Below are 15609 nucleotides of genomic sequence, written 5' to 3'. Positions count from 1 at the left end.
CATTGGTAAACTTGAATGAAGTAATCCACTTGTGACAACAAGCGACTTTTTTAGTTGCACAAAGGTGCAGGAGAAGGATGATGTTTTCATATCCTTGGAAAATCTATCAGAGTGTTCGCGCATATAAGTGTACGGTTAAAAATTGGCCTTGGCTAAACTCAGCCACTATACTGACTTGCAATAAATACTATGAAATCAAATACGTCACAGTAGAATGACCGTGTTAGTTCCACTTTGGCCTCTCTTCGCCTGGCTGTTTACGCATATTGTTTTGAAACTGTCTGAAATTAAAACCAATCTACCTCCAAGAAATAAAACAAATGAAGTGAATGTGTTGGAAAATGACAAAGCCATCCCCCAAAACGTCGCAAAAGTCCTTTCCACGTCAGTGATTGAATCACGCCTCTTTATTAAATATTGCCTCTAGAACATATTGAAAGTTTAACAAAAAAGTATTGTCTGCCTTTTTCATGTGAACCCCTCCAATGATATTTTTTAGACTGGTTTCCGTAAATTTGAAATCTAGTATTTTAATGGGTTAAACAAGTCACATATGACATGTTTTAATTAACTTGGACGTGACAGGTGGTATTAATATCTTTGTATCAGCGTCACCATCAAACAAATTGCCATGACCTGTGACAAATTGTTTGTAGGCGTCCATTTGAGCTCGACGTTGATGAATGTTTAATGGTTAGGACTTTCTCACTCTCTTCCTATTATATGTACTAGTAACCTTTCTAAGTGGATTGGTTTCATGGACAGAAAGTATGGTTGAATGATCTCGCCAGAGACTTCATTCTGGTCCCAACAAACGAAGGGAAAACATTTGTTTTGGGGTTTAAAAGTGGATCCCTTACTATGTATATTTATCCTAAGAGGCGAAAGGACTTCTGGAAAGAGAGATGTTCCTACCTCATGAGGATAAGTAGAAAGATATATTTTACCGATAAATAATTGCGATTTTGAACAGCTCTTTTCTTCTTGATCTAATATGGTATTGTATTTTGTAGTCTGAAAAAAGAAGCCATTATGTGTTTGGGGTAAACAGAAGATCAGGCCCCGATTTCTCGAAACAAACTTAAGTTTTTACTCAAATTTCAAACTGAGTTTGACAAAACGAAACAGCTGAATTTTAACTCAACAGTATTTTAAAATAAAAAAACCCAATACATACTTAATTAATCTAGCCACCAAACTCAGATTGTCTACTGTGTTTGCGTTTAATATTGATTTCAGTTCATTCTGGGAAATGAATTTTCCCGTGTTTACCCAAATTTGAGTAAAAACTCAAAAACTCAAACTTAAGCCAAAACTGAGACTTAAGTTTGATTCGAGAAATCGGGACCAGATGTTATTTGGGACTGAATATTTCGTTGAAATTTGTTTTCAAATATTTTAAACGTGTGAAGAGAATGCTTTTGTGTTGTGTTACTTTTACATGTGGCTCAAACACAAGAGCATAACAAGTTCCAGTAGTACTACGAAACAGACATGGATAGCTTACATTGGCCTTCCCAAGAGTTACGTGTTTTTACAGATAATCCGAATACATCCACAGTGTGCACTAACCCGAAAAAGCCTAACACATGTATTTGCACATGCATTTTATCGAATTTGATTAAAAGAGACCCATTTGTGAACTCATAACTATCCTAACTTACCATTCAAACATTAAATTTCAAATATCTAGAAAACTTTTTATCTCGACCCGTTTTACTGTTGCTACCAAATTATATTATCGTTCCAATCCACGTTTCTACCAGTGGCGTTCCTATCCACAGTTAAAACCCATTAAGTGCCTTCCCTCAATGTTCAAACCCGTGATATTCTAATCCACAATTTCCAAATCCGTGAAGCCCATATCTGGTGCCATTCGCCGTGATATTGCTGGAATAATGTTAAAAGCGACGTAAAACTAAATTCACTCACTCAAACCTATGGTGTTCCTCCCCACAATGTCAACGTTTCCACCTTTGATGTTCCTATCCACAATGTTCCGACCCATAATGTTCCATTTCATATACTTCATCCACGGCGCTCCTGTTGATATTGTTAATAATGATGAAAAGGTCCATTATGTTATTCGGTGATATTCCTATCCATGATGTTATATCCATAATTTTTTATATAGATCGTATTAAGAATATTCGCAAGTATCCTATTCACATTGTTCCAGTACATGATGTTCCTTTGCATGACGCCAGTGAAGTTCGGGCTAAACTACTTTTTTTCAGTACTCCACGCTTGTCACAAGGGGCTGTTAACGGAACCGGGTGTCAGACTCATTGACTTGGTTGACACATGTCATCATATTCCAGATGCGTGGAACGATGCTCATGCTGTTGATCACTTGGTTGTCTATTCCAGACTCGATTATGTACAGACCGCCGCCATAAGCTATATGTTTCTGAATGAGGCGTTAACCAATCAACCAACAAACCAACCAACCAACCGACCTCTACATGGTGTTACTTCCATTACGTTGATATTTTTCCCACAGAGAACAGTTCACATTTCAAACTTGTACAGATGTACACTCATTGGTAATAACGTACAGCATGACAGTGGTGTGAGGATACGCTTAACAAAATTATTTTGTTCACGCAACCACAACATGTATACTGAACAGCAAAACAAACGCAGCTCTGGCGCTTTGTCAAGCTAGAAAATAGACAAAATAAACGTGAACGCTTACTTTTATATGATTTCACTATTTCGAAACTTGTGGGGGCGTTTTTTTCTGGGTTTTGTTTTGGTTGTTGTTTTTGTTGCTTTTTTATTTTATTTTATTTATTTATTTATTTTTTGGTTATTTTTGCTATTCAGTATAGTATAGGTTCAAGCGTCTGTGGACATGTTTCTGCTACATTTAAATTTCTTTATATCCATGATATAATAAAATAAAATAAGCTATTCTGAAAAAGAAATTACTTCTTGTAAAGCACAATTTCAATCACCAACGTATGATATGAAGTATATATAAGTAGTAATATTGATTAATAACATATAGCTTTCCAACCCCTTTGCCAAAGCACGTAACTCACGAAAACGAACCATTTCAGCTTCAACTATGTTATTGTAACATTTTTTAGATAAAAAAACCCAACTCATATAGTGTTCAAAACGTTCATTTATATGTCATATCGAGTTTGAAGGTATCATGGAACATTAAGCATATTAAAATAACAGGAAAACCCTATGCAAATGCGTCTGTTAAATGAGCCATTTCAGGTGACGGTATGAAACTAAATTAAGTTCCAAGTAATGTTAAAATTGAAAAATACATAATGAAAAAGGAAAAAACATTGTTACGGTATAGTAGGTTTGTACTGGCATTTGAGTTAACAACCTCATGACGTCTATCCCTATGACAACCGTGAGCTGAACAAAAATGAACTTAGACTGGCATAAAACTGGTTTCCCGTCTCTATGAGGAATAAAACAAGGAATATATAACTGCGATGTCCGCCCTGTTGAGAGATCACTAACGAATGCCTTTCCCGGAATTTCAAAAGAAATATCCACGGATTGGACGCCTACAGTTCCAAGGGACCAGTCATTTATTTTCAAGGATTAGGGGTAGATTTAGAACGCTCTATTTTTCCCCTGACTATATTCTGCAAAAACTTTTGTACTGAAGACCATACACAATCTATTCATTTTCCCACTAATGAAGACGTATAGGTATTTCCCACGAAACAAACTATAATCTGTTTTTACCACTTCCATAAGATATCATTACAGCCATATTCCTTTATTGAACTGTTTACATGTATGACCTCAGGGGTGCTTTAACACGGAAGAAGAGTATGTTGAGCTGTTGCTGCAGCAATGGCAGTGGACGGGGTGTTAACAAGGGAAGAAAGATATCGGAGAAGAAGGATATCAAGGAAGAAGGATGTCAAGGGAAGAAGGATATCGGAGAAGGATATCGGGGAAGAAGGATATTGGGGAGAAGGAGCTCGGGGGGAAAGGATACCACGAGAAGAAGGATATGAAGGGAAGAAGGATATCAGCAGAAGAAGGATATCAGCAGAAGAAGGATATTAGAGGAGAAGGATCCCGGGGAGAATGATATCAAGCGAATGATATCAGGAGAAAAAGGATATCAAGGGAAGTGTCCGAGATGATGACAGAACACGGAATAATTAAAACTTGTGTGTCCATTTTCTTTTTATTCAGTACAAAATGTCCACGCATGATAAATAAATAAATAAATAAATAAATAAATAAATAAATAAATAAATAAATAAATAAATAAATAAATAAATATTTCATGGTGTTCATGACAGTAATAAATTAATAATAAAAACTTTACCATTAAGTAAACATAAATCAACAAATAATTAGTCGGGGAAACAGCTTCAGTTGTGCGTGAAAGGATAATCGCAATGTTGATCATATGAACTGATCAATGAAAGACATTGGAAAATTACCACAGAGGAGTTTTCAAATAACGAAACAAGTGCCTTAGGAGGAAATTAAAATGATATAAAGTTGGTGATATAAAGCAAATTCTGGTTGTTAATATATAGTGAATAGTGACATTTACCTTCGTCGGAGATAAAGCGTATGCTCACTCTTCCGGCAACACCAGGTGTCATCGCTTTATAATGAGGATCCATAGATATTCTCGAGATTAAGTCGGAATCGTACCATGAACTGTAGGACTGTTGACTGTGGAACGCGCTTGTCGCTTCAAGGTTTTAATTATAAATATATTATGTACACAAATGGATATTGTAGATAAGGCGTAGTTTTAGGTGTATATTTGTCATGAAGATTGCCATATACGAGTGAGTGAATTCAGTCTTACGCCACTTTCAGCAATATTTTTGCCATATCACGACAGAGGACACCTAGGACGGTCTTCACACATTGTGCATAGGTTGGGAATCGAACTCGGGTTGTAGACGTGACAAGCGAGTGCTTTAGCCACTTGGCTACGCCACCATCCTGACTCGTTTTCGAAAATTCAATGATAAACAATCCAAACCATGTTCCCGTTTATAACATTTCATTTTAAAAAGTCGAAAGTTTGAAGAGAATGATGGCAATGAGAACTTTGTTCAAAACAGTAGATTCAGCGTAAACTGTTGCAAAACATCCCTTTCATACTTTTTAACATTTGCTAATCTTAACATTTGACTTATTACAAATTACAAATAATTTTGTTCTCCCGAGAAGGAAAAAACAATATTTATATTTTTAAAAATTGGGGGCTATTTATCATTGCCATCCTAGCTACACGTAACACCTCACATAAACCAACCTGAATGAATAGCCCCTCGATTTGTGCAAAGATACAACATAATGAGATATCGGCTTTGTATATAGTAAAGTAAATATATTCCCCACATTGTTATTCATAGCATATACAGTACCATAAATATCGACAACTTCGTATCCATGTAAATGCACACTTCGGTACTAACGTAATATATAGCATTCAAAAAAAAGCAGATATTACGTTCTGCGAGTATACCACAAGCCAAGGCCAGTGCATATGAGAAAAAGTAATATATATATATCCATATAGATGAAACATTTCCAAAGGAATGGAATGAATAGTCACATTTTCCCTTAATTTCTCTTCTTCATCTGTTTCCTCCTTGGCTTCATTATTTGCCTGTTATCAATCTTGAAAATTCAATATCCCTTACTTTCTTCGACTGGTATATAAGAGATTACAATGCATATCGCCCAAAATGTGACGAACACCATGGCTGATGTTGAAATTGTTAACTGTGGAAATGTTTTCGGTCTTATATAACATTAACTTGGTAACGATCATTGAATTGTCTGGTTCAGACACGACTTGTTTACAAACAACATCGTACAGCTGTAATACTGCTGACACAAATATAAATTTATGATTTATATCTACAATTGTACAATCGACATAAAAACAGAGGTCGTTTCTTAAACAACTTATTTATTCGGGTGTCCAAAATTATGAGACAAATCATTCATGAGAGTTTGACAGTCTATTTCATGTGAGTTTTCAAAAATTTGGTTTTGTTGCATTTATCAGAATTTGTGTTAGTGAGCTATTCATCGGTCTCAAATGAAATCACACGGAATTTTTGTACCAGAAATTTCTAAGGGAAAAGGAAAGGATTTTTTGTCGATTCGTCTGTATACTGGTATTGTTACTAGTAAGTTGTATTTTTGTCGTATGTATTCTTTAGCCACGATAGACATATTTTTAAAGAATTTATTCATGGGTGTTCGAAACTGTGGATTAGAAACACTACGGGCATTGATTTATAAGCTGGATTCGCTTAGTACATGATTTTGGATAGATGGTTTGTTGCTCAACTGATGTGATGATCTTCAGTAATAAGTGACGCACGGGTACCGGGATGACGTAATCCATGGTTTCTCTAAAGTAAGAAATACAACAAACGAAATTTGAAGTTCAGACATTTTATGAAATAAATTTACAATCCGTGTATGTACAACACATAACATAAATATCACTAAACAACGCCGGAGACATCTCACGACGACAACAACGGGGGCTGCCACGTTACTGTGGCGAAAGGGCCTTAACATCCGGGACATAAAACCAAAATGGCGACCAGATGTTGTTTCGAACTTCAACCAGCAAATTATTGTATTGGTCTCCCACGGATGTTCATATTCCATCTTGTCCATCGTCCAGACGTAGTTGGTTTAGACTGTGTCAAATCAAATACACCACCTGCGACGCCGGAAGTCATTGTGGGTTATCTGCCCCTGCCCCTCGCCACGCACAGGGGTCGCATGCACTATATGATACCAGGGCGGCGTCATAACGTCCATTTTAGTTCTGACTCTCGCTTTTTCTCGTATGTCGTACTTGAGAATGAGAGCTTGTGGCAAGACTAGAATACGTGTTTCATTGTCACTGTGACAGAACACCTAACTGGAGACGTCTAAGTGTTCAACTTCGCCCCTATGGTCTGACTGACTGTCTGTGGCTCCAGTGAGAGAGACACAACTATGAGAGCTGTCGTCAGCGCCGTTGCTGACTGCATCGTCTTCGCTCTCTTCCAAGTCCACTTTCGACGAGTCGCTACTTTCACTGTCTCTTCTGCGCATGTCTACACTGTCGTCATCAACACAGATTGATGCTTCAGCTTCTTTATCTTCTTCATCCGTCTCAGCTGTAGGTCTCGCGGCGGTTTCACTTCCTCGCTTAACTGCTTCCTCTTCGCGTTTCTGCTTCCTCCACTTTGCCCTCCTGTTCTTGAACCAAACCTAGAACAAACAAGTTGAAAGAATTAGTCACAAAATACACCACACATCGACCCTTTTCAATCGACTTCAGCAGATTTATGAGGTTAGGAGCTGTTTGGGAAAAAACGAATTTAATTATGAAATTCGTTTTCTATCAGGGAGATACCATCAACAAAACAAATAAAACAAAGTTAAGAACCCATTTACTATCCCCGGCGCCACAAGTAAGTCCAAAGGGAGATGGTATCTGTGGACTAATTCTCCTCGCGGAATGTCTTCCCAAGCCCACAAATACGACCGCATCACTCTGTAGAGCCTAGCCCGAGGCAACGCCAGCAACTTCAATGGGGAGAAATTATTATTTCATTTCGACGATCACCTTAGTGACTGGGCCAGCGGTTTCGACGAGAGTAAAGAACTTAAAAGCTGGAAAGAAAGCTATGCGATGGCTTTACATCCATGTAGCGATCATTTGTTGTGCATGACGGTCTCTGCTAATTGCTTGCTATAGTTATTAGAAAACGTGGATCTTTCGCCAGCGTCTGTCAAACGAGACAAGCGTCGCCTAGATCCCTTTGATGTTTGGCGCAATATGTATAAGTAATTCCTTAATTCTGTTGTTGTTATATCGATCATGTGCGTGCATGAACAATTTATGGATGTTATTTGCGCCTCTGTTGGCCTCGGGGACTTGGAACTCTTCAACGACTGGAGATACATAAAACAACTACACATGCGCGGAAAGTTGCCGGAGGGCTTATGACAAATGGCTGTCTTGTGAAGCACGGAGAAAAGTTAGCAAAATAATTTAGTGCTACAAAACCAACAAGCCCCAAGTGATGAAACTGATCTCCAGCAAAATAAAGACGAAAAGAGGGGGTGTCAGCATCTTGGGGCTGTATTAGCATTGTCTGGCTTCACGGAGACTTCGCCGTCACAATATCTAATGACGGCTGATGAATCTGGGCGACACTCCGCCGGTCCCCACTGCCGAGATCCCTCTAACGCTGATCCCCCTTCTGTACCCCCTTCTCCTTGCCCAGTCATCTGTCCCCGTTGTCCCCTGGATTTCCCAACCTCCATCATCTAATACCCTCAAATAATCACGCTAGCGCGGCTAATATTTAATCGCTCAGAAATAAAAACATTACTTGGTTTTGATTATAATTGCTGTCAAATAGACTTAACAGTTGGTTGTGTACTGCCTGGTGTACCTTGCCTAGGGGAAACCGGGGGCAACTGGTGCTCACCATAACTGTGGCAACAGTAACAATCAAAACGTCTACAACACAACTACGTGGACTGTATTACAACGGAATCTTTCATGGGTTTTGTTACATTTGCTTAAAAGCAAATCTGTCAAATATTTGGCTACCATACCCACACAGTGATCATAGTGCTACGTATTTAGCCGATGAATGTGGAAGGTACGATCTTAGCGCTAGTATTGCTTTGTGGAATTAGGTTTAGGCTTTCTTGTACATTTGAGTTCCAATGGCATAGCGACATAACGGAATATGGACTATTTAACCATGTTATCAGCGAGATATGTAGCGTATTTCATAAGAATGTTTCAGCAACGGATTGAAGGATTTTCTATAAAACTTAACATCCAAATTGGAAAAGCCGAGGACAATAAAACGTTTCGCAACAACCGCGTCGACTATATGGAACAACGGTTTCCATGTGAATGTACATAACAAAGATCGGATCGGAAAACTATAGAACAACATGTTGTAGTTGCATCCCACTGGGGGTGATAAGCACGTGTGCTTGTTGTGTAGCTCAAGACCTATTAGCATATCTCCTCTTGTGGAACCCTTGAACACCATGTTTCTAATATAAATGTCAACAATCGTTTGAATGCGTTCAATATTAGTTTGGTCGTTACGGTAGGCGAACGCCCAATAAATAATCGTTTGTTACTGATAAAAAACTGGATAGACATAATCTAGTGCTGTTCATTTTCCGAAAGGATTTCATGCATTAAGCCGATATTAAAATATAACCGATTGATCAGTTATTAGATTCTTCGGGTTGTTTAATAAAAGTATTTAATTCATGAATCAACCTATGAGACCCGAGATAGACAATTGTATGAGCTATGCAAGGTTTGCCAACTGTGCAAATTTAAAAACGAATGTGTATTGAAAGAGCGGGACAAATGGTAACAGTTTAATATGTAATGCTATCAGCTCTCTGCTGTTAGACGCACCTTGCGCTGGTTGCAATAGCGACATATTGTGGCTGGTTTTAGCTGTGGATAGTAAACTTAAAAGTGAATTGTTCTTCACTGCCAGCTGTGAGATTATTTCAAGAGTGCAAGTTCCTACACTGGGGTTTGGCTGGTGCCTTTACAACAATACGGTTAGACGGGATGGTGGGTTTGTTGACGCGGTTACCACAATACGGATGTACGTGACGTCGATTTTTTTTAACACTGTCAGCACAAAACAGGTCGACAGGATGGTTGGTTGGTTGACGCGGTTACCACAATACTGGTAGACATGATGGTGGGTTTGTTGGCACGGTTACCACAATACTGGTAGACATGGTTGAAATAGAGCTCACGTGCTTAAATGTACATTTTACCTGACTAATAAATAGCAGGTATATCAACAATCTGCGACTATTCTGGATAATAAACTAAATTCACCATACTCTGTGTATCTGACCAAGTGGGACAGGGTCGACATTCAATGTTGCGGCCAACCACTACATCAGTACCATTGTAGGTATTTCATCTTCCTACCACAATCACCCCCGGATGTGCTTGTGATCACAAGTGAATGTGCTTACCTCAACCCTCTCTTCCTTCAAATCAACTTTAATGGCGAGTTCCTCTCTAAGCAAAACATCTGGATAATGTGTTTTCTGGAAGGTCGCCTCAAGCTGTTCCAATTGTTCTTCGGTAAAGATCGTTCTGTGACGTCGTTTCCGCTTCTGTCCGGCTGCACGTGCCAAATCAGCAGGATTCATAAACCCGGGGAAGGGTGGGTAGGCGGCTGCAATGGTGATAATAATAATAAGATATCCATCAAGCTGTTTATGTTTAAAAACCGGACATCTTGCTTTTTTCGTATATGTGTACTTATGGCAACAATAACGAATAGGATAGTTGCCCAATCATGCTAACTCTACTATACTACTATACTACTAGATATTTGTAACTGAATTTTTCCGAAACAATTTGATCTTTCCTTAAAGGAATTTTTTTAAACAAGTAATTTGTTATGGTCATTGACGCTTCTCATTTGTTTAAATAGAAAAAATATATCATAACTGTATTCAGCCGACAGTTTACACGCATAGAAAGGTCGTTTTGAAAGCTAAATATGAACACTGATCAAATTAATAGAATAGTATATTTTAAACTCGACGTGACTTTTATTAAATTATGTGCACTTGTCGGCCTTAGAGCAGCTGTCACTACATCCGGTTTAAACTTTCGTCATTTGATCCGAATATGTTATCATTGAATAACAATTTAAGACGGAGAGAAGTATATCAAACTGTTCATTTGATATATCACAATTGAAATCGGTGCGTTCAATTAATTGATTAATGGGTTTCGTTGCGGAAACCACTGTAGCTGTCGTATTTGTCAATTATAACCAACGTGTGCATTGTGTTTTAATAACACACGCTGTTAAATATATGACAATATTTTGATATTAGGTAGATAATTAATAAAGGGCGTTTTTATATGGAGTAAGTGTTATTTCCATATCCATTGCTACAAACTGCGCCTTGATGCTCGTTCTGTGAACAAGCATTATATTTAGTGGCCAGTCATCTCACAGGTAGTTTACTGAGCTCATTTACGCTACAGTAATCACAATGTCTATTACCTCCCCATTACGCATAGTATTAATTATAACTTAATAAATAATTTCATTAAATTTTCTCGGAGACTGCACATCCTTCATGCTACACAAATACTTACATCGTTGACAATTAACGTCTATATACGTCAAAAAATATACATTATGTTTATAGAATGTAATTGTGTGGGAAATACGATATTTACTAATGTTAACTGTGTAATTATTTTCGATTGATTATATCTATATTATTATGATAGAATAACATAATTTGTTGTTGTTTTCGGATGGTATGGCAGAAAATCATAAATCTGGTATCAGCCTCTCTATGCATATTCATTATCAACCATCATGCGTTACTGTAATTAGTTGAGAATTACATTCTGTTAGCTTATCGGAAATTCGCATACGTTTTCAAGAGAGTGACGACAATTAACTATGTCACATAAAATCTATTTCGTTTTCATGAATATAATTTCGATGGTGTTTGTTTAGGCAGATTGTGTACAGGCTTTGGGTACATCTGCTCTGTTTATTATTGTTACATGTTGATATTAATTATGATATCGTTCAAAACGTAAATACCTTGTAAAAATATATTAACGTTTTTTCTTATCGATGCGTGTGGTGTTTTCGTAGCAATTTCAAAGGGTTTACTTAGATCTGTTTACTTTAAAGACAATAAAGGACTAAGAATCTTGCAATGTGTGCTTTGTATATTTTGGATAGTCCTGAGTTAATCCGATGATAATTAAAGAAATAGCTCCTCTAAGTGAATGTGTTTTTATCTTGGGAACATTAGCCATTTAGCAGAGGTGCAGGTGTATTAGCGTTTGATTGAGCGCGATGGAGAAACAGAGCTAGGTGTTAATGCTAATAGCTAAGAAAACCATGCGAACGGTGTGTACCCATTGAAAGATATGGCGGTACAGTTTATGTGTTGTTTAAATGGTGATGAAACTCGAGAGTAGCACAAAGAAGCGCTAAATGAACCCCAGGGCGTCTCCCCCACCCCTTAAGACACGCATACCAAACCCTCTCTTTACACAATGAACAACATAGCTCGTTCGACCTCGCTTTAACGGAACCCCCGCCTCAATGTTTAATTTCTGTTTTACTGCGAAACTGAATACATGAAAAAAACTTCACATTGACTGCTGATATGTGATGAATTTAAATTTATAGTCGAACTAGTTGTAAATATGTCGATGGTGTAATATCAAACCAATTACATAGACAAAGAGAAGGGAAAATAGTGCATCGTGCAGCGTCAAATAATCTTCAAATAACATTATTAGCTTTAAATCCAAAGTAAACAATCAAATATATGTCGAGATACATCTTGGTTTTCTTTCATTGTAATTAAAATGCATGTTATTATTTCCTAATAACTGATCGGAGTTATGACTGCTTACGATTACACCAGACTATTGTACATATTCCATATCTAAAAGTGAATTCCCTACTAATGATGAGGTCGCAGTATTCGGGTCTATGTGATTGGGTTCTACCTTGAATTGTGTAAGGCTAGCTTACTGTTTTAGATGTCAACCAGTAACAAATACGTCGAAATAAAAAAAACATATTGTTATTTTATTAAAAGCAAAGTGTACTTGTTAAAAGTGTATTCCTGTGCTTGCTATCTGAACATCTTAAACATATAAACATGCTTTCGAGTCTTTCCAAACTGACCCGTTAATGAAAAAATAAACAAACATTTATGGGGTATTTGGTTTGTATTACACTGTCGTTACATATTATAAACAATATTAGACAGTCTGTGATTGTTAAATAGTTAATTTCTCATTTAGTTGCTTGATGGTACTTTCGAAAAACAATTATTCCACTCGTCAATTAACTCTGTAAAATGCCGCTTCACCTTTATTTCCTGAGTCTATATCTCCGTCACTATACTCGCCGACAAAGGTCTACTAATCCATCATAATGAAACTACAATTAAGCAATTAACACAAGCAGTCGGAAGGGATTAAACACATAAAGTGATAATCCGTCATGAGAGGGATGTGATTGTTTCATTGGAGTTCTCGGTCATCGCCACATCAAAGTGAGATTCTGAGACATGTACCTATTGTAATATACTGTCTAGTTTAGCACAGATTGCTCACTGATTAGCATTAGAATAATATTTATGTAGAAATTAATCAAACCTACCTAAAATAAAGTCTTTTGTATAACAAATGTCTTTGGCTTGAATTTGAATCAAAATGGAGCATATAATTACTTGTTTTATCTAAAACTAAAAAGTACTAAAAGTACTTCATTCGTTGATATGATCGTCGTTCAGTAACGAATGAGGGAATTTATTTAACCCACATATTCAATGCAAACTATTTGTAAAAACACTTTGTTTAATAGTTTAATGCTCATGATTACACATCAGGTATGTGTATGCCATAAATCATATCAAATATCATTTATCTTGTCTGTTTTCATAGCACTGTAATGCTTCAGTCATACTTTCCTCTGCCAAGATTCTAGACGTAGTCAAAAGTTTACAAATATAAAATTCTATTTCATGTTTCTTCATTTAGACTTCGAAATTTCTTTAAGAACAGTCATTCAAAATCATGTTAGATATAATGCGCAACGCAATTTGCAAAAAATACAAACCTGAAACTAATTCCCTTTTCGGTTTAATAAAACTACCATCTTTTTTTAGGTTAATTTTCAAGCACTTGGAAGGTTAGTAGTACAAAATGTTAATTGTGTAGCTAATACGAAAACGCAATTTGCAATGTAAGTCTGCATTGTGTTCGGCTAGCTATTTCCATGTTGTGAGAATCCCTACACGCTGAGGAGGGAAGCTGGAAAATGGCCGACGCATAATGCCCAATTCAAATGCTATTATTTTACTTAATGAAGTGGGCTCGGTAACTCACTTAGAAGATGTCAGTGCAATTACTGGCAAAGTGGAATCTCAGCAACTTAGTCAGATCCTGTTTGGGAACGTTAGACTCATTGTGAAGGGATATACATGGCGCGAAGGACAGATTTCTGTTTAATTATCACAAGACTGCGCGAACACTTAATTTTCTGTGGTATTACGTTCACTGTCTAACTCATGTTCAGTGGACAAAAAGTATTGGGTTGATTCTTTAGTTCATGAGATAATACCACAATATGTGGGCATATGATATATACATATATATTGCGGTGAAAAAGACTATTGGGTTTTAGTAATAAAAGTGAATAAATATAGGGTTCGGGTTTGTTTCTGGGGCTGTGACATAAATAAATGTTTATTTCACAACGGAGACAATGTAAGACTACTCACCAAAGAAGTCATGGTGCGGTGGCGGCATGCCAGGGTAGGCGAAATAGGGCGTTGGTCGGTGAGCGAGTATGGGACGGGGGGCAAGGATGCTGTCGATGGTGAAAATTGATGGGTGGCTTGCCCCCGCTGCCGATGCTGCAAGCATGGAGTTGTGACATGACTTGAGCTGCTCTGCCGTGTAATAGTATGGGAGGTGGGGCATCATGGCTGCCACGGACGTTGGGACCAGGTCGGCAAGAGTGCGGGGTAGGGCGGCGCGTGAATCCACCGACATGATGACGTAAATGAGATCACTGGTGTAGCTGTCAGTGTTGGTCCCGACAACGGCGTTAATACTTCGTTCCCGATGTTAGTCCTAAATCACAAATCAAAATGTCCAACAAGGTATTGTCCAAATACGTCCAGTTCTATATATCCCGTAGTATCAGAGGCGCTGTTGTATCTCGGAAATCTCCACTGTTTAATGTGCCCAGGTGGAGCAATGTTCTGTCACACACCTCCAGTCGCCTCGCTTTATACCCAGGTGACAACCAAAACAGTTTATCCCTAAGTACGACCCGAGTGGTGAAGAGATCATTTTATTGCAGTTTAATAAAATTACCTTAAGCCCTGCCCACTCTTATTGTAGTGCGCTATTCATCCCGTACTAGCCTGTCAAACTGTTTTGGAGGCTTTTGTCGGTGTTCTGATTGACAGGTACACCCAACCAATCACAGAGCTGGCAGTGGTCATGGTTCACTGGGGACTCTATGCATATTCATGAGCTGTCGCCATCGCCGGCTTGTTCGAGCCGTTGAGGGCAAGAGTCACTGTCTGTCATTCGCACGTTTGCACATACTGTCACAGGACTTGTTAAATTCTTCTGTATGTGAGTGGAATGTCTTGCTTGTTAGAACTGCATATTTATTATATCAATAACGCTGCATCACGAGACACAATTTAAAAATATATGCCATTAATAAGTCACAATGCTTTTGTCACGTTAACAACAGTTGTGCTTTCATTCAATCATGTTGTGATTTGAGGAACACTGTGAAATATTATATCACTTTAGTTGGAATGGTTGATCAATCCGCCAGTGTAGATTCACAAAGTAAATTTTGTATTTCAAGCTGATAGATTATTATGAAATGTAATGCGATATATTTAGGAAAGGATGTTGATGATGCATTGATGTCCCGGAGAAAGACAGCATCCACCAGTAATATGATTCAAAATGAACATTTGCAACAAAATGTTGATAAATTTTCAAAACATCAAATG

The 15609-nt window shown here is 37.7% G+C and overlaps 1 protein-coding gene across 1 annotated transcript; it reads right to left on the bottom strand.

The window, feature by feature from the left end:
• Window positions 1-6416: 6416 nt before the first annotated feature.
• LOC137293714 (homeobox protein goosecoid-like) lies at window positions 6417-14994 on the bottom strand. Its single transcript, XM_067824420.1, has 3 exons — window positions 14347-14994; window positions 10027-10232; window positions 6417-7248 (listed from the first exon to the last, which is right to left on the bottom strand). Exons 1-3 carry the CDS (start codon window positions 14618-14620, stop codon window positions 6910-6912), a joined length of 819 nt encoding a protein of 272 aa, XP_067680521.1. The 5' UTR covers window positions 14621-14994; the 3' UTR covers window positions 6417-6909.
• Between the last annotated feature and the right edge of the window lie 615 nt (window positions 14995-15609).

The sequence above is a fragment of the Haliotis asinina genome, chromosome 8, assembly GCF_037392515.1.
Source record: "Haliotis asinina isolate JCU_RB_2024 chromosome 8, JCU_Hal_asi_v2, whole genome shotgun sequence".
In the NCBI taxonomy this organism is placed as follows: Eukaryota; Metazoa; Mollusca; class Gastropoda; order Lepetellida; family Haliotidae; genus Haliotis; species Haliotis asinina.
Note: the sequence above shows the minus strand (reverse complement) of the source record. Positions and strands in the feature narration are given on the sequence as shown.